A 21259-nucleotide genomic window follows, 5' to 3' on the forward strand; every position below is an offset into this window, starting at 1 on the left:
TGCTATATACACTACTTAGTTTAAAGGGCAGAGGCTCTGAAGCCATACAGGTTAGATCCCACCTCCAGTGATTAGGTAACATACAAGTTACTTATTTCTCTGATTAGTTTGTCTTACCTGTAAAATTACCTTATCAGTATATGTTACATGGGAGCTTTATGGAGGTAGAATGCAATAATACATTGAAAGCACTTGGAACAGAAAACAATAAGTGTTTATTTGTTTGTTTGTTTGTTTTTCTTCTTTAAAATCAATGAATATTATTCTTTATAGAGATAGTAGTAGATAGCACAATAATATCTGGAAAACAAGTTGAGCAGCGTGGTTTTTAGGGGGGAAGCCCATTGAGTTTCCTTATGAGGTGTTTCCTTTTATTTTGTCTGTGCTTTTAAAACAAGGTCTTGCCCTGTAGTCCAGACTGGTGTCAAACTTACCACAATCCTCCTGCCACAGTCTCTCGGATGCTGAGATTCCAGGTTGCAGGGGGTGCGGGGAGGGGGGGGCGATAAACCATCAAGTTTCGTGTCCCTAGAATTGTATTTGCCGATGGTAAGGACCACCCAGACGGCGGGAAAGGTTGTCGCTGTCCTTGGTGCTGGTAACTGCAATAGCGCGCTCGGCAAGCACTGCCCCTACCCCAAATGTTTTCCTGTCAGCTTGAGGAGTAAGGCTCCCACTTCTTCCTCGTGGGAAATTCTCAGTCATTCTGCTCATTTGCTTTTTCTCTGTATTACTGTGATTTTCTTGTGTTCCCTTCAAAGGAAAACAATTACTTTTTATTTTCTTATTTATAAATGTTTTAATCCCCCAGAAACATGAACTATACAGAAGGTAGCTAGAAATCGGTGCAAAGTCCCTTTTACTCTGCAAGTTTCAACAAGTCCAAAGCTCATAGATTACATAAAGCAATGTGATTGTGGTGAATATTTTAACAGCTTCAGCACATGCTGGAGATGCAGCCTAGTATGCACAAGGCCCTGGGTTCAGTCACCAGCACTAAAATAATTAAGCAAACAGATAGACTCTCTTCAATAAAACTCCTCTAAAAACGTTTTCTGAACCTTCATCCAGAGTTAAGCTCCACCCTTCCTTAATCCCACAATATCCGGTAAATATATCTCAGTAAAAGTAGCCTATTAAAATGCATTTCCATTTTAAAAGTTAGAATATAGAACATAGTCAATAGTCAATAAAGGTATATTGGACTAAATTTAATTACTGTATCCATTAGGAAAATATGGTCCCTAAAACATTCTTAAAAGACAGACTTCTGGGGCTAGAAAGATGGTTCCGTGAGTAAAAGATCTTGTTACATAAACATGAGACTCTGAGCTCAGATCACAGCATCCACATAAAAAAGATCCAGCACACAGCTGTCACCACAGTGTTGGGGGAAGGAGAGAGACAGAATCAGAGGATCTTCTGGGCTTGCTGGCCACCAGACTAGCTCAAGGTTCAAAGCAATAAGACATGATGCTCAGTGTTCTCATTTGGCCTCCACGTGGGCACACACACATATGCACACACACACACACACACACACACACACACACACACACACACACACACAGAGCCTTCTGTGTTACTCTTAACTGTGGGTTAAATTGCAGAGTAGCAAAGTTTTACTGGTAAAAATATCCTAGACTGAGTCTGTTTGCTTCACATCCACTCCATTCATATCAACCTGCTGGTTTAGCATTTCCCACTTGCTAGCAAACACCAATGCCATTCACTCTGGAAGCTCAGAATCCATCATTCTTCCTCTCTCCCATTCTACCTGTGCACACCTGTGACAGCAAATACATTTGGGGCTGGTTCCCAAGATGAAAATATGGACAGTTTATGCATGTCTCACCCAGAAGGACACCTCTATTCCTCTGCTAAAGACTAAGAGTGAAGCAGCCATCAACAAGTGGTTCTAAGTGGGGAATCTGACTAGCGGGTTCCAGAAGACGTGTTCTGAAGTCTTTGGTTTGTAAGAAACAAAATGCTTGGCCTCCCGTTAGAGCTTACCTTCCTCGGCACTCTGAACATATCTTGTAAATAAGATCTGCCCAGCCATTCTCATGCAGCATCTCCCCAGAGTTGTTTGACAACAGACATACAACTTGGGGCTCTCTTCCTACTTCACGATAGTGACAGTTGTAACATTTTAAATTTGTAAAACAATATTTTCATCGAACTCCCCTAGGAAGATTAGGAAGAAATGCAGCTCTTGGTCTTTCCATCTTCAGAGAAGGGCTTAATGACAGGTTCAGCCTGTTTAATGACAGGCCCAGCACCACGCCCGTGTTTTATTGTTTCATTATTCCTGCATAAATGCCTTTTATTACACATGATAACTAAAAATCAAATACTTGCTGGGGTGGGTTTAAACAGGTAAGAGAGCAAACTAAGCTATACAGTGCACACGTGGAACCGTCGGGGTTTTGGAAGGAGGCCTGGCTAGTTACACACTGCTTGGCTTTGAACTTCTAGACTCCAGGGACTCTCCTGTCTCAGCTTCCCAAGTAGCTAAGTACAAGCACACGTCCAGGGATCTTAAATTCTTAAGATCTGCGTTTGAGTGTGTGATGTTATCTCTGTCTCTAAAACATTTTTTAACTTCAGAATTACAACCACAGCTCAAGGGGGAGAAAAAAAAATCTTTAAACACACGCAAAACGGGATTCTTGGAACGTTTTACTATTTTATCATGGCTGACTAAATAGGAAGACATAGCCCAAAGAAAATAGCTGTATCTGATGCAAGGTGTAAAACTCGTTAAATTCAACGCCATCTAGGTAGAGATAACTAGCCTCGCATGACAGATGTTGTCACTTTCAGACATCTTCAGAAAGTCGGAATTTTTTTTCCCCTACAGGCTTTCTTTCGACTACTCGATTGCAAGGGAGCGATTAACGTCTCCAGAGCGAAACCCGCAGGCCTGGACTAAATAAAGGCCTCTGCTCCGCCTGCTGGGTGCAGAGGCTCAACTTTTTCAAAAATAGCCAACCGGCCGCGTTGCGTCCCGGACTCCGGAGCTCGACCTTCTGCGCATGCCTCTCAGATCTTCCGATGCCGGGTCACCGCCCCCACATTCGTCTCGCTACGTCACAGGTGGTGGGCGGTGTTATCTGGGGGCGTGGTCTGAGGGGGCGGGGGCCGGCGGCGGTGCTGAACGCCAGCCGCTGCTTATTGCCCGCGGGCTCCCCACCGCGCCCAAGTCGGCTGTGCGAGCGGTGCGATTCCCAGGCGCTAGCGCTCGAGCCGGTGCGCTCCCAGGGCAAGCACCGAAGCTGCTGGATCCCCGGGGAGCGCAGGAGCCGCTCATAGACCAGGCTGCTGCAATCTCACGGCCAGCGGAGGACCATCCCTGCCGCTCCGCGTCGGGGCTGCGAGAGGAGGACAAGGACATGCTGGGCGGCGGCAGTGACTCGGGCCTGGCCACCGCCGCGGCGCGGGGGCAGGTGGAGACGGTGCGGCAGCTCCTGGAAGCCGGCGCAGATCCCAACGCCATCAACCGCTTCGGGAGGCGCCCGATCCAGGTAGCGGGGGACCCCGGGGCCTCACCGGCAGGGGGCGCAAGAGCGCGGTGCCCTCCGCGGCTGCAAATTGTGTCCGGGCACACCTGGGCCGCCGGCTTGTGCCTCCCGTGTGCAGCCCAACGAGAGGCAGGTTTTGAAAGATCAAAAATTCTGGGAGAAAAAAAAAAAGTGAAAAGACCCACTACACTTGCTTGGCTTTTTCTTTGTTCTGAGGTGCTGAGTCAGGAACCTACGGCCCTGTACGTGCTGGGCCAGTGCGATACCCTTGAGCAACATCCCCGCCTCTGGATCTTTGTAATGGTGGGAAAATACCAATATTTATTCTGCTATCTTACAATCATAGATACAAGGCCGACATTCGGAGAGCGAAGTGGGGAAGGAAGGGTCAGATAGAGAGGACGACATGATAAAGAGGAGTAGATTACCAGTTACACGGCCTGGATTCAAGGAATTTCACAAACTTGTAGCGTGTGAAGGGAGAGCGTTCCCTGTGAACTTTGTGAACAATGGTATGAATCTTTTCTATTTTTTCCCCCTCATAAACCAAATCGCATTCACATGACTAAGGATTTCTCAAACCCAGCACTTAATTCTTTGTATGCGGGCAGTAACTGTGTAGTTTTTCACTGTTTAGTTCAAACAGGCAAGCACTCCCTACAGAACTGTTGGGTCCTTTCACAATGACAAGGAGGTTCCCTAAACGTTCTCTTAATTTGTTCAGTGTTTTCTAATCCTGCTTTAATTAGTATTGACTTTATTTCTTGAAGATCTAACAATGGTTTTGTGTTCTGTTGATTATTACAGTCGCCTTTGCTGTTCACCTCACCGTCCCTCTCTGGGACTAAGGAAATGAGGGCTCTTGTTAATAGTGTGGATTTTTAAGAAAATAAATATTCATCCCTCTTGAATTTTCAGAAAAAGGAGATGTTTAACAAAAGAATATTTTTTCAAGCAACAAAAATATTGCCAAGTGATTATAAAGACCTTATAAAAACAGATTTTCTTATTTACTATCTTATTTTCTTTACTGAGAACTTTTAAACCTTCCTTTTGCAGCTGCAAAAATAACCTTTACTCCACTAGAAGAAATAACAAGATTGTTATATTTCTTGAAGGAAGGAAGGAATGTTTCTAATGTTCATGTGATAAGAATTGGCACATGAACACTGCCTCTCACTTGATAAAAAACTGACACTTGACCACTGCCTCTCACTCCATGTAAATTTCAAAGCCATAGGCCCACAAGAACCAGTGACTGCTCAGGACAATTAGACACCAAAAGCTGTTTTATTACTAATTTAATATTTGCATAGTGTAAAAAATAACTGCTATGGGATTACATCTCCAAAACATCAGGGTTTATTTTCCTAAATTATGCATCTTTAGGATTTAACAGCTACCAGCCAAGCTTTTTACAGACTTTTTAATATAGAAAAATACTACTTACCATTAAGTTTCTTATACAGTGTAAATGACTGTTAATTTCATATTACAATGTATTGCTCTAAACTTTCCATTGTATACCACACTAGGTTGAAATGTTAGAAGATGCTAAACATTTACAAGTAATTTGTTTCCATAATGTATAAGAAGCTTAGAATATGAACTTCCCTCTGATCTCCACTTGTAACGGAAATGATCAGAGTATATTCAGTTTGTGAGCACAGACATACATGACATTGAAAGAAAAAAACCTTTTTTAAATCTGACTTGCTTTTTGTTTTCTCCTCTAAAGCACTCCACTAACTTCTTAAAAAAAAAAAAAAAGCAACAGTAGAGTACCTAGTTTATAGGGTGTCTTAGTTTTGCTTTCTCTAGCCGTGATAAACACCATGACCTAAAGAAACGTGGAGAGAAGGGGGGTTATTTGGCTTACACTTAAATGCTGCAGTGCATCACTGAGGGAAGTCAAGGCTGGAACCTGGAAGCTGGAACCGAAGCAAAGATCATGGAGGAACTCACTGGCTTGCTTCTCAGACTCAAGTTTAGCCACCTTTCTCACACCTTCCAGGACCACCTGTGGGAGGGCACACCTAGAGTGGACTGAGCCCTCCACATCTATTAGTAATCAAGAAAATGTCCCACAGACTTGCCTACACAGGCCAATCTGATGGAGGCTTTTCTCCGTTGGGGTTCCTCTTCCCAAATGACTAGTTTGTGTGTGTCGTTGACAAACTAATCAGCATATATGGTTAGACCTAGAGGGATAAAGGAAGCAGCCTAAAAAACAATTTAAAACTTTATAAAGCCTGGCTCTGGTGTCCTGCCTTCAAGATATACTAGGGCAGTGTTGGCACAAAGCTTGTGAGTGTAACCATCCAATACCTGATTTGACTAAAGGGCCACTCCACAAGATGGAACCCATACCCAACACAGCTTTGGTGACCAAGAACCAGAACTAAATACCCCAGGGTCCTAGGGGAACACCAAATAGTACTGTGGTGGTGGGGGTGGGGGGATAAAATGACTCATACTGACATCTACTATACTCATAAATCAGTGCTTTGCTCATCCATCATCAGAGAAACTTCTTCCTGCAGCAGACATACAGAGACAGACATTATGCAGAGTAAGAGACCTTGAAACACACAGTGTTTCCATCAAATCCCTCCCCTCGGGGCTCAGGGAACTCTGCAGAAGAAGAGGCAGAAAGAGTGTAAGAGCCAGAGGAGATGGAGGATACCGAGAAATCAGTGACCTCTAAATCAACATGAGCAAAGCTCGTATGAACTCACAGAGACTGAGGCAGCATGCTCAGGGCCTGCATGGGTCTGCACCAGGTCCTCTGTGGATATATTATGGCTTCCAGCTTAGTGTTTTTAAGGGATTCCTGTGTGACCGAGTAGGTCTCTGAGTCTTGTGTCTTCTCTTGGAGTCTTTTCCTTCTGTTTATTTTGTCCAATTCCAATGTATTAGGTTTTATTTTATTTTGTTATTAATATCCCTTAGAAGCCTGGATATTTGTTTTCTAACAAGAGACAGAAAGGGAGTCAGTCTGAATGAGGGGAGTTTGGAGGGGAGGGGCTGGGAGGAGCAAAGGCAAGGGAAACCATAATCAGGATAAATTATGTGAGGGGAAAAGTCTATTTTCAATAAAAGGGGGAAAATAAAAAATAAATAAAAAGTCCGGTTCAAACTGCGCTAAGAAATCGCTTAAAATAAATCCCTGATGTCCAATATTACAAATAAGCAATTTGTCTGCCCTTTTCTGTCGCCTCACCTATGGAGAATAAAATAGAATCTATTTTGAGTTCAACCTAGGCTGTAACAGGTCGGGAGTGGATTTACGCAGGCAAACGAGAAACCAGACACCCGGGGCTTGTCAGCTCCTTGGGGAGGGGGCGGGATGGAAACTGCGTTCTAGGAAATGGCACTGCCGTGTCCCACCGACTCCACTCTCCAGACTCACCCTGAGCGCTCTCTCTCTCCCTTCCCCCGCAGGTCATGATGATGGGCAGCGCCCAGGTGGCAGAGCTGCTGCTGCTCCACGGAGCCGAACCCAACTGCGCCGACCCCGCCACTCTCACCAGACCGGTGCACGATGCGGCTCGGGAGGGCTTCCTGGACACGCTGGTGGCGCTGCACAGGGCAGGGGCGCGGCTGGATGTGTGTGACGCCTGGGGCCGCCTGCCGGTGGACCTGGCTGAAGAACAGGGCCACCGTGATATTGCGAGGTATCTGCATGCTGCCACTGGAGACTGATGGCAGGTTCGCTCAGCCTCCGGCAAGGACTTTTTTCACCCCACCACCATCTAGGCAGACTGCAAGCGTGAAGGAGATACTTTTTTCACCCCACCACCATCTAGGCAGACTGCAAGCGTGAAGGAGATACACTCGGCAGAACTGGCAAGCCTTCCAAAACTCAAAGCCTATCCAGGAAGGCAAAGCCAATCAGAAATAACTTCCCAAGTGTTTTCCTGCATCTGGATCTAGCCCTCTGTTCTCACCCTGAAGCCAAAGGGATCAGCAATTTGATTTAGTATTGTGTGAAGTTCCCTGGGCCCTTTACCTTTCAGGACATTGTGTAAAATAACAAGAGAAGTTCTTGAATCTCCACAATATGATGTGGAAGTGGGAAGTGGAGAGAGTGGTGATTGACATTTGGGAGGTAACAGTCAGTACCTTCCCCTGTGAACTCCCAATGTAGATGATCCCCAGGCTAGAGGGAAACCCTGGAGACTAGATGAGCATCACTGAAGTGCCCCTGGGGCTTTAAGCACTGTGTCACGTCATGCCTGGTGATTCACCTGCAAAATGGCATTCTGCTGAAAGTGAGGACTCCTCCCCAGCTCCACCTGGAAGATGACAGCAGATGTCTGCTAAACTCTATGAACCACGGTTGCTTGATGGTCTGGTTCCTGACAGACTCAACCTACACAAAGTCCAATGGTGAATCGTAGTATGTAGCAATTTGCTCTACTTAAATAGTTTAGGAACCCCTCTAGGAACTTCCTACTTTTGAGTTCTTTAGAAACAGTGTATTTAATGAGTTACACTTTAACAGTGTTAACTTCTTCTGGTCCTCAGCAGAGGTGGACTGAAGTGCAGCTTGTTTTTGTTTGGTTGGTTTTCCTTCCTTCCTTCCTTTTTAAGGCAGCACTTTCCAGTGTAGCTCAAGCTAACCTCAAGTCATGGTACCCCTGCCTTAGCCTCCTAAGTACTGGGCTTGTAGCAGGCACCCCTTCTTTAGTACAGAGTCCTAGGGAAACTGTGACATGTGGCACACTCCTAGTGGCAGTGCACACCCTGCTTTCATCCTCTTTATTTCTCTGTTCACTGTTTCCTGTATAGTGAGTGTCTCAGGAGAACTATGCTGGTGTCCTTTTAAATGACAGACGCACTTATTATCCTAGTCAGTTACCTTGGGCTACTTCCTAAAGGGTTGGAAAAAGAGGTTAAGTATGAACTTAAATGACAACTTGTGGGCTGCCTTGCTTGTCTACTGAACAAATTGTGGGTACACTCTGTGGGGCTTCCATTGTGACTTAGTTCATTACAGCATTGAAACGATTGATACATCCTTGTTTTAATAAAGAATAAACAGCATAGATAGACTCCATGATGTGAATAATCTGGCGTTATTTCCAAGGCTGGAGAGATGGCTCAGATTCTGAGCACTCATCAGGTGGCTCACAACCACCTGTAACTCCAGATCCAAGGAAGGTCAATATCTCTGCCTCCACAGGCACCTTCATTCATGTTCATACACACACACACACACACACAATTTAAAAAAAAAAAAAAAAGCTCAAATAAATGTGGGGCCTGGAGAGAGGTCTCAGTGATTAAGAGCCTTTGCTGTTCTTCTAGAGGAACCATTCAGTTCGCAGCAACCATATCAGGTCCAGGATATTATGACCCATACATGGCATACACTTGAATATTCACACAATTTTTTAGAAAATCAATGTATTTCCATGGGCTTACCACTAACTCCCAAATGTTAAAAGATTCAAAAGTGGGTTGGGGATTTAGCTCAGTGGTAGAGCACTTACCTAGCATGCGTAAGGCCCTGGGTTTGGTCCTCAGCTCCAGAAAGAAAAAAAAAGATTCAAAAGTGTTCACTGTTTCTGTCCTTTATACTAAACTTTGATAAGTGATTTTAATAACATTTTTAAATCTGCTTACTTACAGTAAAATGTAAAATTTACGTTTTATGCTTCTGGGTGTCAAATATAGTGGATATTCATTTAAATAGAGAAGAGGAACTAGAAAGGCAATTTGAGAGTAGAGACATAAGAAGGAGTGACTTTTAACTAAAATTTCCCTATCAATTCCTTACTTCCCAAATTAATATATTACCAAAGAAGATGCTGAGAACTAGACCATATCTTCTTGGGGAAGGGAAACATGTTTATTGATACAGTTTACACTGGGCATGCTTTAAAACACATCTGTTCCTTCAACACATAAACCTTCCACGATGTGCAAAAGTCAGTCAATTTGGCCCCAAATGGGGGTCTTTTAAAGTTCACAAACAATAGAACTAATTTGGCTTGTGGAACAGGAGACTGGCAAGTCTGGTATCCAGGGGCCACACCTACTGTGGGTTTCTTGCTACAGCACAATGTGGCAAAAAGCATCATGGTGTGGGAGACCCCGGGAGAGGGCAGAGTCTCAAGTAGTTCAGCAACCCCCACACGTGAACTCATGCGGGTGGTGCCCACATGGGCTGAGCACCATTCTGGTCTCATTCTGTTGCAGTGATCAACACTGACCAAAAGCAACTTTAGGAAGTTCAGGGTTTATTTGACTTACAGCTGTGGTCCATCAAGGGAAGCTAAGCCAGAAACTCAAGGCAGGAAGTACAGCAGAGACCACAGAGAACTTACTGGCTTGCTCCTCTGCACTTGTTCATGGTGCTTTCTCATATAAACCAGGCCCGCCATACCTGGAGGAGCACCACCCACAGCGGGCTGGGCCTTCCTGCCTGAACCAACAATCAAGACAGTAGTCCACGGATTTGCACACAGGTCTACCTGATGAAGGCATTCCCTGGTGGAGGTTTCCTCTTCTCCAGTGACTCTAATTTGTGTTAGGCTCACAAAAGCTACCCAGCGCAGTACTTCCCCTTCATGTCCACCACCACTCAGCACAGACCATTGGGGGTTACGCTGGCTGTTAATACATACTTGAGGAGACACATTTAAAGGACAGCAGAGGCCCTTTTTACATAAATCGCCTCATCCCCGCTGCGTTCATTTATATTAACAGGTCATATCCCCCATGGCTTTGCATGTGGCTTTCTCTCAATCTCTTTGCTGTGTATCCAGTCATCCTATTTATGTGAACTGCTCAGCTCTCCATAAAGAGCAAATCCTCAGGGAACTCTCTCAATAGCTGATAACTTACTGTTGAATAGATAAAGCCCTGCTTCAACCCTTACTTTGCCGATAACTGATGAACAAGTAGCTGAAGAACCTCCATTTCATCTTGCCTGAGTCACTACTCTATGATGACCTACATGATCCTCTAGCCTAGAATTAAACCACATAATAGTGGCTGATATTCTGCCTCCTGTGGTACTGAGTTCACCCTGATGGCAAAACTAGATCTTACTGGTTTTTTTTTTTACCCCTATGCATCGCGCAGCATCTGAGATGTAGATGGCCCAATAAATAGAAAAATAATTGTAAATAATTATTATTCAAGGGAGGGGAGAGTAAAACTCATGACTGCAAATATCAATGCCTACTCAAAGAAGAACAAGTTTAAAGGAATAACGAAGTCCTACATGTATGCAAAAGGTATTCTACCTTTCCCTCTACAGTTTGTACTGTAAGTTAATAACTCATGATCATATGCATTTGTAGAGTACAAAACGTTAGGATTCCTGAACACAGTGGGGAATGGCTGAATCAAGCTAGTTAACACATCACTTCAAGCAACATTATGCTAAGTGAAATCCAAACACCACAAGTCCCCCGTCCCGCCCCCCTCCCCCGTATATGAAGACTCTGAAATGCACTGAAGCAGATATTTAAATAGTACTCACAGAGGGACAAGGATGGGAGGCATGTCACAAAAGCTCAGACCAGGGAAAGATGTTTGACTTTGTCTTTAATGATAGTAAGTGTTGTGAGAAACACAGTCAAGTGTGCAGATTTTAATGTTACTACAATAGAAAACTCCAGATGTTCCTACCACACTGACGACACTTTTGCTTCCACTATACCATCCTGTCTTCAAAATCATAAGCGATACAAGGGGAAACAGGCATTTTTTCAGAGCGCAGAAACGATCTCTCTTTTACCTTCCTGGGGTGGCTCTTATATAAAATCTCGGAAACAAAAACATTGTGTTAAACATGATTTTAACTAGCTTTTAGAGAATAACTCCCCCCCCCAAAAAAAAACCTCAAAATTATCAGCGTAAAGCTTCCATCTGTCTATACAGACTTACTCTAAGTCCTCCAGCAGCCTGCTGCATGAGACCCTCCCCCACCCTACCTCCACTCCCTGAGGATTCCACCTCTTGATGAGGCTCCAGAGTTCCCTTAACTCTTTCCTGCCAGGCCTCTCAGCCTTCCCTTCTCGCCCATCCCTCATACTTTTGTGTCAGCCACCGACCTGCAGATACACTCTCTTCCAGGGACCCCCAGTGGCTACACTGAGCCAAGTAGATGATTTTCACTACCCTCCCTGGCCTCCATCCTCTTTCTCCACAATCGCTCTTCCTCCTGCAGCAACCTGCCTGCAGGAGCCCTTCCCATCCCAATTCCGCTCCCTGAAGCCTCCATCTTTGGTGTCATCTGCTGCTTCTAGCTCTTTGCCACTGCCCCTCTCAGCCTTTCCTCCTCGCCTATCACTATTCATTTGTGTCACTCACCAACCCACAGAAACACTCTACTGGGAAACCCCAGGGTCACCACACTGGCCTAAGATCCAGACAAGAGCAGGCAAAGAAGGGAGCAGTCACCCAAGAAGACACCAGATAGCTATACCACAGAACACTGCAGACGACATCCTAACTCCAGATGTCTAGGTCCAAGCACCAAAGCACAAACATGAACACCCAAGACAATATGCCTCCTCCAGGAGCCAATAACCATATTGCAATAGGCCCTGAGAAATTCAATTAAGCTGAAGCACATAAGGACCTCAACATGGCAATTATGAGTATGTTCTCAAATACCTTAAAGAGGGCATGAATAAATGCCATAATGAAATACAGTTGAATGAGTAAAAATCATTTTTGAGACATGAAAATAGAAATGGAATCACTAAAGAGAATCCAAATTGAAATGAAAAACTTAGGATGTGAAACAAAAGCCTCACAGATATTCCTTCTAAGGTGAAGAGTAAGTTATTGCTCTCTCCATGAACCCATACCTGACACTGTAACATGGCCAAGAACCTAAAATGAGAATAAGTCATGGCCACGGGGAAAACCTACTATTATTCTGCTAATAATAGTAGCAAGAAGGAACATAGCAAGCAATAAAATGACCCCTAATGACACACTGTTATACCACAGACCAGTGCTTCACTCAACACACATCAGTGAAGGCTCTTCTTGCAATGGATGGCAGCTAACAGAGACCCACGAATGAACAAGGTGCAGAGGGATTTCGAAGCACCCAGTCCTAAATGGGGTGTCTTTATCAAACCCCTCCCTCCCCACAGAGCTCAGAGGGCTATGTGGAAAACCAAAAGATTTGAAGAGCCAAGCGGGGATGGATGACTTCAAGGAAACGGTGTCTTCTAAACACAGTTTAGGGTTAATGCACCTATGAACTCAGAGACTGTGTGGCAGCCTGCACAAGTTCAAGCCCTAAAAGGGTGAAGTGGACACTGGCTCCCACCCCTAACCAAGAAGCTATCTGCAATAAAGACCCACTGGCAAGGGAGAATCAGTCTTCTTCAATGGAGTCTCACAGGCTCACAGTCTCTATCAACCACACAACACAAATTCAATGGTATTTTTGTGGATTTTCTGTTGCCTTTTGCCTTTTTTGTTTGTTTGTTTCATTGGCCTTTTGCTTGTTTGTTTTGATTTTTGTTTTTGTGGGTTGAAGAGGTGTTTTTGCTTTTGTTACTTGGTTTTTGTTTTTCAGAAAAAAAAGACAAAGTTGGGTGGGTAGGAAGTGGGCATTCTCTAGGAGAAATTAAGGAAGGGAAAAAACATAATCAAAATATATTGTAAGAAAAAAAACGAGCAAAAATAATGGAGCGCTCATTTTCATACTGGGCTATAAGAATGGGAAATATAATTCTAATCATCATTTTAATAATCAATAAAGGCCAAAAATAGAATTTTAAGGATATATTATTTTATAACAGCTTCAAAGAAAAATCATAGAAGTAGTAATATAAACCTCTCATTTGATTTATAAACTCCCTTGGCTTCTTCTTTATTTCTTTTGGTCCAAAGGATTGAATTTGCTAGTTTGAGGAGAATGACTCATAAAGTTGATTATCTCTTAAAATATGAATATTTGGCAGCTGTTATTTCATTCCCAATTTAAAGAAATGGTGGGATAATTCTCAGTGACAACTTGATATAGTGAAAAGTAATTTTTAAGAATTTATGAACTCCACAGTAGTTTATTAGTTTTTGCATAAAGCAAAATCAAAACGTTATTAGAAATCAATTACCACCTGGTTGTACTGAAATGTTGGCTTTTGCAAAAAATAATTAGATTCAAGACCATTTGACAAAGAAGTTTGGATGATGTGTTTTGCTAGCAGTACACAGAACTAAGTTTAACAGGATGTAGTCCTGCTAAATTCAGTTAAGGATTTGGCTTTGCAAATCCATGCAAACAAGTGCAGCTAACTACAGTCACAAGCCTTTTTCCTCATTCCATTATAAAATTACAGAAGAGTGAATAAACCTACTAACTTCTGTATCGGTAAAATACCACAGACCCTCTCCACCTAGCTGGCCTTCGTTTCAAGATGATATGGCAGGCAGACTTTCCATTTCAATAACTTACTTTGGCATCATGGGTTTTTTTCCCCCTTTTTCTAAGCATATATTGGAGAAACGGGTAACTTATTGTAAAAATTTGCTATGATCTAATGGTTCTAATTACTTATTTCTGAACTAATAAATTAAATATATTTAAAAAAGAGGCCAAGATTCATAAAAATCCCAAAAAACTTTGGAATAGCATTACTAAGAAATGTTTTTAGATACATCTCTATATTATAGCAAACAATGCATTGCCCAGTTTACCTTAAGCTAGACCATAGACCTTCAACACATATACAACACTAATACGTTTCCAACTGCCCTTCACAGGAAATATTAAAAAAAAAACAAGGTATGTATATATTTATATAATAAATAGAGACTTTAACTGCCTTTATAATTACTCTTTGACTAATTTTTTTAATGAAAGAGAAACTGATTTCCTTTTATTTTTACCAGAAGCTGGTGATTTTCATGGCAGGTTAAAAGCTTCACTATGACCAATATTTTGCCACTCTAAAAAAAGCAAAGCAAGAGAATTAAAGATCACAAAAGTTACAGGATACATCTGAAGCAGTCTTGTGTCTGGCAGAAGCCAGTGTCACCAAATGCAAGGAGGTCTGCTACCTTGTGTGTGCTTAGGAGCATCTAGCCACAACCACATTCTGACTTGCTGAGTACATTCCCAGGACTAGCATAACTATTGATTAATTCATGGAAACTCAAGTTGGTGTAACTTGGTGTCATTTCAGCATTCAGTTATTACTACTGATGATGGGATGGACAGATATTATCATATATTTTAAAAAATAATTTCAAATTTAGAAATTACTTGAAGAAACAATAAGAGTTGAACCTCAATCGTCTGAAAATATTCTCCTATTTGTAATTCCTGCATAGAGAGAGGAAATGGAGAGAAAAAAAGCTAGGTGCTGCTTCATGTTAATTAATTAATTAACTAACTAAGCCACATCGCTTTAATTACCCTCAATTTCCTTTATACATAAATATGGCAACTGGATTAGGTTCTTTCTACATTCCTATCACTAAAGTTCTATGCTTTTTGAATCTCTGCATAGCTGACACATTGATGTATGTATGTTATACATGTATAACTGTCTGTATATGTAGAGGAAGAGATCTGTGTTTATTTGTGAATATTTATTTGCATATCTTATTAATAATTATTTTTGCCATGAGCTGAGCAAAGATATATAGGGGACAGAGACAAGAGGAAAATACTGAAATTCTGTGGCCCTGGGGAGAGGAGAATCCTTTATAATATTACATCTCAGCCCTGGACCACCCATGTGCTGCACTGGTTCACTGAAAAATTAACAGAGCAGTCTGTCTGATGAAAGCCAGTACAACACAAATACTTGGCTTAATTTTTTTAAGTCTTTCTCAATTCATCTTAGTTCTGATTTTTCTGTTGCTTTTTCTATTTATTTTTTCATGTTACTGAGACCCCTGGACTAATTAGTTTCTTACAATAAACTCGGCAGGCAAGTACAATACAGAAAATATTGTGAGGGTTAGCTATTCTAAGTTAATATAAATACACTGAAAATGTGATTTTTGTGTGATTACATGACAAGGCTTTCCAATCTATGTTGGTGTAAGAATTCAGACAAATAGAAAATAGAAGTTGGAACAGATACCAAGTTCCTATCTGTTCACACATCTGTCTCCTTGTTCTGCCTGAAAACCGTGTCTTCCTGGGAACTTCTCTTCTGTGCCGGTTAAGTAATACTGAGCTGTAGACAACAGAGCAGGCCAGGGGCAGCACCTTATCTGGACTTGCAATGGCTCTCAGGGTACTCCCCAATCACAGATTAATGTGAAAGGTTTCTGTGTCCTCCTGAGAGATGTAACACTGTTAAATCTGGTCTCTATCTAATTAAGCTGAAAATAATTTCACAGTATGCTTTTACATATTTTATAACATGTTCATAAGAGATAATTTAAAAACCATTCAACAGTAATAATTTAGTACATTCACAAAAAGGGATAAGACAGTAGGTTACTTACTGGTAACAAGAGTTTTTCTTCCAAGGGAGATTACTGGGAAGATGTGTATGCGGTAGCTCCTTGCCTCCTCTAGGGGTTAGGATACCCTAAGCCCTTCCCCTTTCCTCCTGGGCACAGAAGTTCCTCACTATTCCCCTGCCCGCCTGCCACCTGGGGTCTGAGGCTATTCCTGTGCCTGAAAACTATTGGACTGTCCTCTGCTGCTCCATAGTCTCTAGACAGCCACTGATACTGAGTGTCACCACAAGCATACTCCAGGATTTGCGGTGGCTTCTGGTCTGTTTAAATCTTACAGTAAACAGAAAAATGGAACGTTGTCTTCTCAGGAAAAAAATTAAATGGCACTCCGTTCTACCTTCAAGTATTTATATCTATACCATACCATGAGGGTGTTGGCCCCATTAGTTACTGAAAGGCAACACGTCTAAAAACATCTTTCTTTTGAAAACATTGGGCCCCAGTCTTGGCTCAGAAAACACTGGAAAATTCCTATTTGTTAATCAGCTCCAAGTTTACTCAATAATAATTGATCTGTGGTGGTGATTATAATTCATGTTGATGGCAAACTTTGAAACAGTTCAGAAAAGCAGCAAGTAATAATAAAAACCTGAGACTTTTAAATTATTTTTTTGTTGTTGTTGTTTGATTTCAAGACAGGGTTTCTCCGTGTAACAGCCCTGGCTGTCCTGGAACTAGTTCTGTAGACCAGGCTGGCCTCAAACTCAAAGAGATCCTCCTGCCTCAGCTTCCCAAAATGCTGGGATTAAAAGCATGCACCACCACACCTGGCTTTTAAACTATTCTTACTATCCAAAGGTAACTGGATAGTAATCCAAGGGTAATCCAAGGATATTTAAAAATTTTAAGTATCTGGAAACTATACATGTGTTTGTGTGCATGTGTGTAAATTTAAGCATGCCTACCCAACACACATTTAAAATAGAAGGAGGATTATGGTAGCCTAGTACTTCCTTTCCCCTACTATCATGGGGTCTTTGACAACCACTGCTCACATATATAGATGCATCCATTTTCACACCTATATAGCTCTGTATTTGTGGGTGAGTCTTGGTTTTGTTGGTGAGTCATGGTTTTTAGAAAACATAAAATATCACCAATATATCATGTTTTGTGTCTATTCTTTTTTCTTTTGCTACTGTATACTATTATAAAGACCCTTTTCTCCACACTTCCATGATCCACAGAGTGAAATAATTTGAAGTGAAATTTCTGCAGCTAAAGGAATATCTGTGTCTATACATATATGTGTGTATGTGTTTGTTCACAATTTTTTTTTTTTTTTGGTTTTTTCGAGACAGGGTTTCTCTGTGGAGCTTTGCGCCTTTCCTGGAACTCGCTTTGGAGACCAGGCTGGCCTCGAACTCACAGAGATCCGCCTGGCTCTGCCTCCCGAGTGCTGGGATTAAAGGCGTGCGCCACCACCGCCCGGCTTGTTCACAATTTTTATATGTGCATATATATGCAGTTCCCCATGCTTACAGATGTGTGTGTATATACATATATAACACACATGAGCTTTAAGACTAGAATTGTTGATTTAAAGCTTATGTGTACACATATAAATATACACAAACATCCAACATGCATTGTTTCCTATACCACTGTAAGAACAGTATGCATGTGTATATATTTTTCTCACATTATTTTTTTTTGTATTTTGGATTGTTACATGAATTACAAGAATGAAACACCTGAACCTAAGAGTACATGTTTGCAGACAACTTTAATGCATTGTAAAGCTTTCCCAAAAAACTGCAGCAAGTTCTAAAGGCATGCAGTCAGACGGCTTACTGACAACAGTCATCCCTTTTTGACAGAGCTCCATGCTTTACGTGGTTCTGCTTACATTATTTTACTCCTGACATTATCTTCTCATCTATTCTTTGACCATTAGCATATAACATAATTATATTCTCTGCCTATTTTTGCATCCCAAAATGTCCATCTTTGGAGGGCTTGAAAGGCATAGTAAAAGTTTTCAAGCTTTAGATGGTTCTTTTTTTAAGTTTTGTGTGTGAGTGTGTGCGTATTTCAGTCCATGTGTGTGAGGGCACACGTGTGGAGGTCAGAGGACAGCCTCTAATGTTGGTCTCTTCCACCTGGTCTGCTGCTGTGTACGCCAAGCTAACAGGCCCTCAGGGGATGATGCTCCTGGCTCCGCCTACCATCCAGCCGTAGGATCAGGATTACAGAGGCAGGCTACTACGCCCAGTTTTACATGAGTATTCAAACATGGATCCTTGTGTTTGTACAGGAAGCACTTTTATCCACCGAGCTATGTCCCCAGGCCCTATTTTTGTATGTTTTGGAACAATGTCTCCCAAGCTGGCCAAACTTATTCTTCCTGCCTCAGCCTCTGAAGTAGTGAGATTATAAACATATAATACAGTTGCTCTTTGACCATGTTTTTTTGGTTTTTGTTTTGTTTTGTTTTGTTTTTGTTTTACTGTGTATGTTCAAGGGGCACATGTGTGTAGATGGATGTGTGAGGGTGTGTGTGCCTGTGTGGAGGTCAAAGGGTGAAGTCAAGTGTCAATTCCTCCACTTTATATATTGAGGTAGGGTTTCTCACTTGAAGCCAGAACTCACTGATTTGGCTTGTCCAGCCAGCTGCCTGGTTCAGGGGATCTCCTCTCTTCACCTCTAACAGTGGGATGACAGGATCTGAATTCAGTCCTTATGCTCGTGTGTAACGCATCCATTAAGCCGTCTCCCCAGCCCCATAGTGTCTTATGCCTTGGTGGATTTGAGTTTGAGCACTAGCAATGCTAATAAAATTTGTAATAGAAACTGGTCAATTATAGAGCTGAGAGATGCAGCTCAGTGGTGGAGTGTTTGCCCGGAACTCTGGGTTCTATTCCCAGGACCCCTCAAAAAAGGAAAAGGCCCTCCCTGAGAGAAAAAAAAATGTGTTCCCTAACATTATGTGGGGAGAAGGGGGATACTTTCCATCCCTCTCTCTAGAATGAGTTTGCTAATCCAAAACAATACTGTTGTCCTTTATAAAAGACATAAAAATGGACCATCAGACCACTGAAAAACAGCATAGAAAAGTTCCAAGCTTCTGTGATTCTGTTTGCAAAGTGACTCACAAATAACTCACTGCCAGTTGTCTCTGGTCTTTGGGACCACAGAGAGAGAGCACCACCTGGTGCAGTGATGGTCCTGCTGAGTCTAGCCTGTGCACTGGAAGCCGTGTAGTGTCCAAGGCTTGAGCCTCTCAGCCCGTCTTGTCACCTGTAAAATAAGGACAACAATCTTGAATTCAAGGGGCAACTCTGAGGACAAAAATGGGTGATTCGCGATTAAGTAAAAACACATATTACCAGTCCATTACTAACTTTTTGAAGGGCACATAGCCAAAAGTCACTTGCGACTCAATACCTTCATGATTATATTTACACGAATATAAAAATTCACAATTCCTCCACATACAACACAGAGAACAGACATCAGGCAACAGGGGATGGAAATTTAAAGTTTCAATTTTAAAATCTACATTCTTCAAAAAAAGGCTATAGTAGCCCTCTTATTCAAATGGCATTCCTGGGAAGTGGGAAACTGCCTTATGCCGAGATACGTGGAGGAAGTGGCAGCTTTGTGAGGAGGGAGAAAGTTCCAGGTAGGGTGGCTGGGAGCCCCAGGGCCAAGCACTGTATTTGGGAAGTTCAAACTCCCAGTGAAGCTTACCCAGAGTGTGAGTTGTTTGGGGTTTTGTTTTAACCTTACACTGACACTCAGAGGGTCCCTTACAGGGGCCCCCTCGAATATCATTCCATTTAGCCGACCCATCATTCTTCAGTCCTGGGTTTGAGAGGTTCTACTGCAAAGTCCCACACCAGGGGGAAGAATGGAAAATCAGCGGTGGCCGGGCATGACCTCCCAGTTACAGCAAAACCTTGGCTGGGTTGGTTTATCTAATCCTAGGTCTTGCTTTCCTCCTGTGTCCAGCGCTGGGACTTGGAGTCGGCTCTGTAAAGACCCTGCCAGCTGTCACCCTGATGTGGGTGGAATCGACTTTACTGCAGCCAGAGCACTAGGCCCGAGCCTGTAAACGGCAAGCCACGGAGAGTCTCAGGCCCGCAATTCCAGGTTCCGAAAGCTAGCCCGGGTCCCACATTATCTCGCACAGCTGGGCCGCCCAGGCCAGCTAGGATCTCGCCAGTGAACAGGTCCAGACTGATGGCCCTCTGTCCAGTGAGTACGGGACCCCGGAGCACCGCTGCACGCCTGCTAGAGGCGTCCTGGGCTCGACTTCCCGCTTTCGCAAGCGCCGAGCTCGGGACCCGCGACCGACCCAGCGCTTTCCCCGCGTCCCCGGCCGCGGCCAGGTCGACTCGGCCTTCCGTTTTACCGCTCCTTTCCTCTCCTTCCCCCGCTTTTCCTGTTCCGCGGGGACAGCGGCGGGGGAGGAGGGGGACGGGAGGGGGGGGGGGAGGCAGCGGAGAAGGGGGGCAGCCCGGAGGGAGGAGGGGATCGGGGGAGGGTGGGGCGGGGAAAGAGGAAGAGCCGCGGATGCTCCTCCGGCGCTCTCTCTTAAAACCGAAAATAAACACGATCCCCGGGCGGCGGCCTCGTGTCTGCCCGACCACTCGGGGGGCCAACCAGGCCGCACCTACCGGTCTGCAGCGGGGGCGCAGGCCCTAGGTCCCCGTGCATGCAGCGGCTCTTCTTTCTGCGCGATCCCCACCGGAGGAGCGCAGCTCCCCGGCGCTCGCGTTCAAAACGCCCGCGCGCGTCCTGATTGGCGGGCCGGCATAGGGGCAGCCTTCGCGGGTCTTCCTTTTTCTCCTTTAAATAGTTGGATTCGGAACCGGGGGGGAGTCTCGCCGAGGGGCGTCAGGCCTAGAGGAAGAGGACCCGAACCCGAACCTGATCGGAGCGACAGCGGATCCGCGCGGCGCGGCGCGGCGCGGCCGGGCCAGCCCGCTATAGGTGACGGCTGCAGCTAGGGGGCGGGGCGGCGCGCACGCGTCCCCGCCGCGCCGCGCCGGCTGTCACCGCGAGGGGTGGGCGAGCGCGGCGAGCGGCCGAGGCGGGAGGGGCGTGCGCCCGCTGGGCGGGAGGCAGCGGGACCCCGGATGCGGCCCGCCAGCCCCCGCGCGCCGCGCCTCCCTCTGGGCGCCTTCTGGGAAGCTTTCCCGCGCGACTGGGGACGGCGCACCAGGGGACGCGGGGGACGCGCGCCGGTGGGCGGAGATGGGCGCGGGGGGGGTGGGGGGGGGGTGGGGTGGAGGGCGGAGATGGGTCGGGGGGGGCGGCGC

General features: G+C 44.3%; 1 protein-coding gene across 1 annotated transcript; it reads left to right on the top strand.

Annotated features, from left to right (window-relative positions):
* Positions 1-3151: 3151 nt before the first annotated feature.
* On the top strand, positions 3152-8586 carry LOC128096668 (cyclin-dependent kinase 4 inhibitor B). The gene is made up of 2 exons (XM_052716528.1): positions 3152-3527; positions 6969-8586. Exons 1-2 carry the CDS (start codon positions 3396-3398, stop codon positions 7227-7229), a joined length of 393 nt encoding a protein of 130 aa, XP_052572488.1. The 5' UTR covers positions 3152-3395; the 3' UTR covers positions 7230-8586.
* Positions 8587-21259: the final 12673 nt, after the last annotated feature.

This window comes from Peromyscus californicus, unplaced genomic scaffold (assembly GCF_007827085.1).
Source record: "Peromyscus californicus insignis strain IS unplaced genomic scaffold, ASM782708v3 Scaffold_5__1_contigs__length_169319896, whole genome shotgun sequence".
In the NCBI taxonomy this organism is placed as follows: Eukaryota; Metazoa; Chordata; class Mammalia; order Rodentia; family Cricetidae; genus Peromyscus; species Peromyscus californicus.

Bases quoted from the DNA above. Each gene is read 5' to 3' on its own strand.
- LOC128096668 (XM_052716528.1), top strand. From the start codon at position 3,396: ATGCTGGGCGGCGGCAGTGACTCGGGCCTGGCCACCGCCGCGGCGCGG. The intron at 3,528-6,968 runs GTAGCGGGGGAC...CTTCCCCCGCAG, and splicing joins TCGGGAGGCGCCCGATCCAG to GTCATGATGATGGGCAGCGC.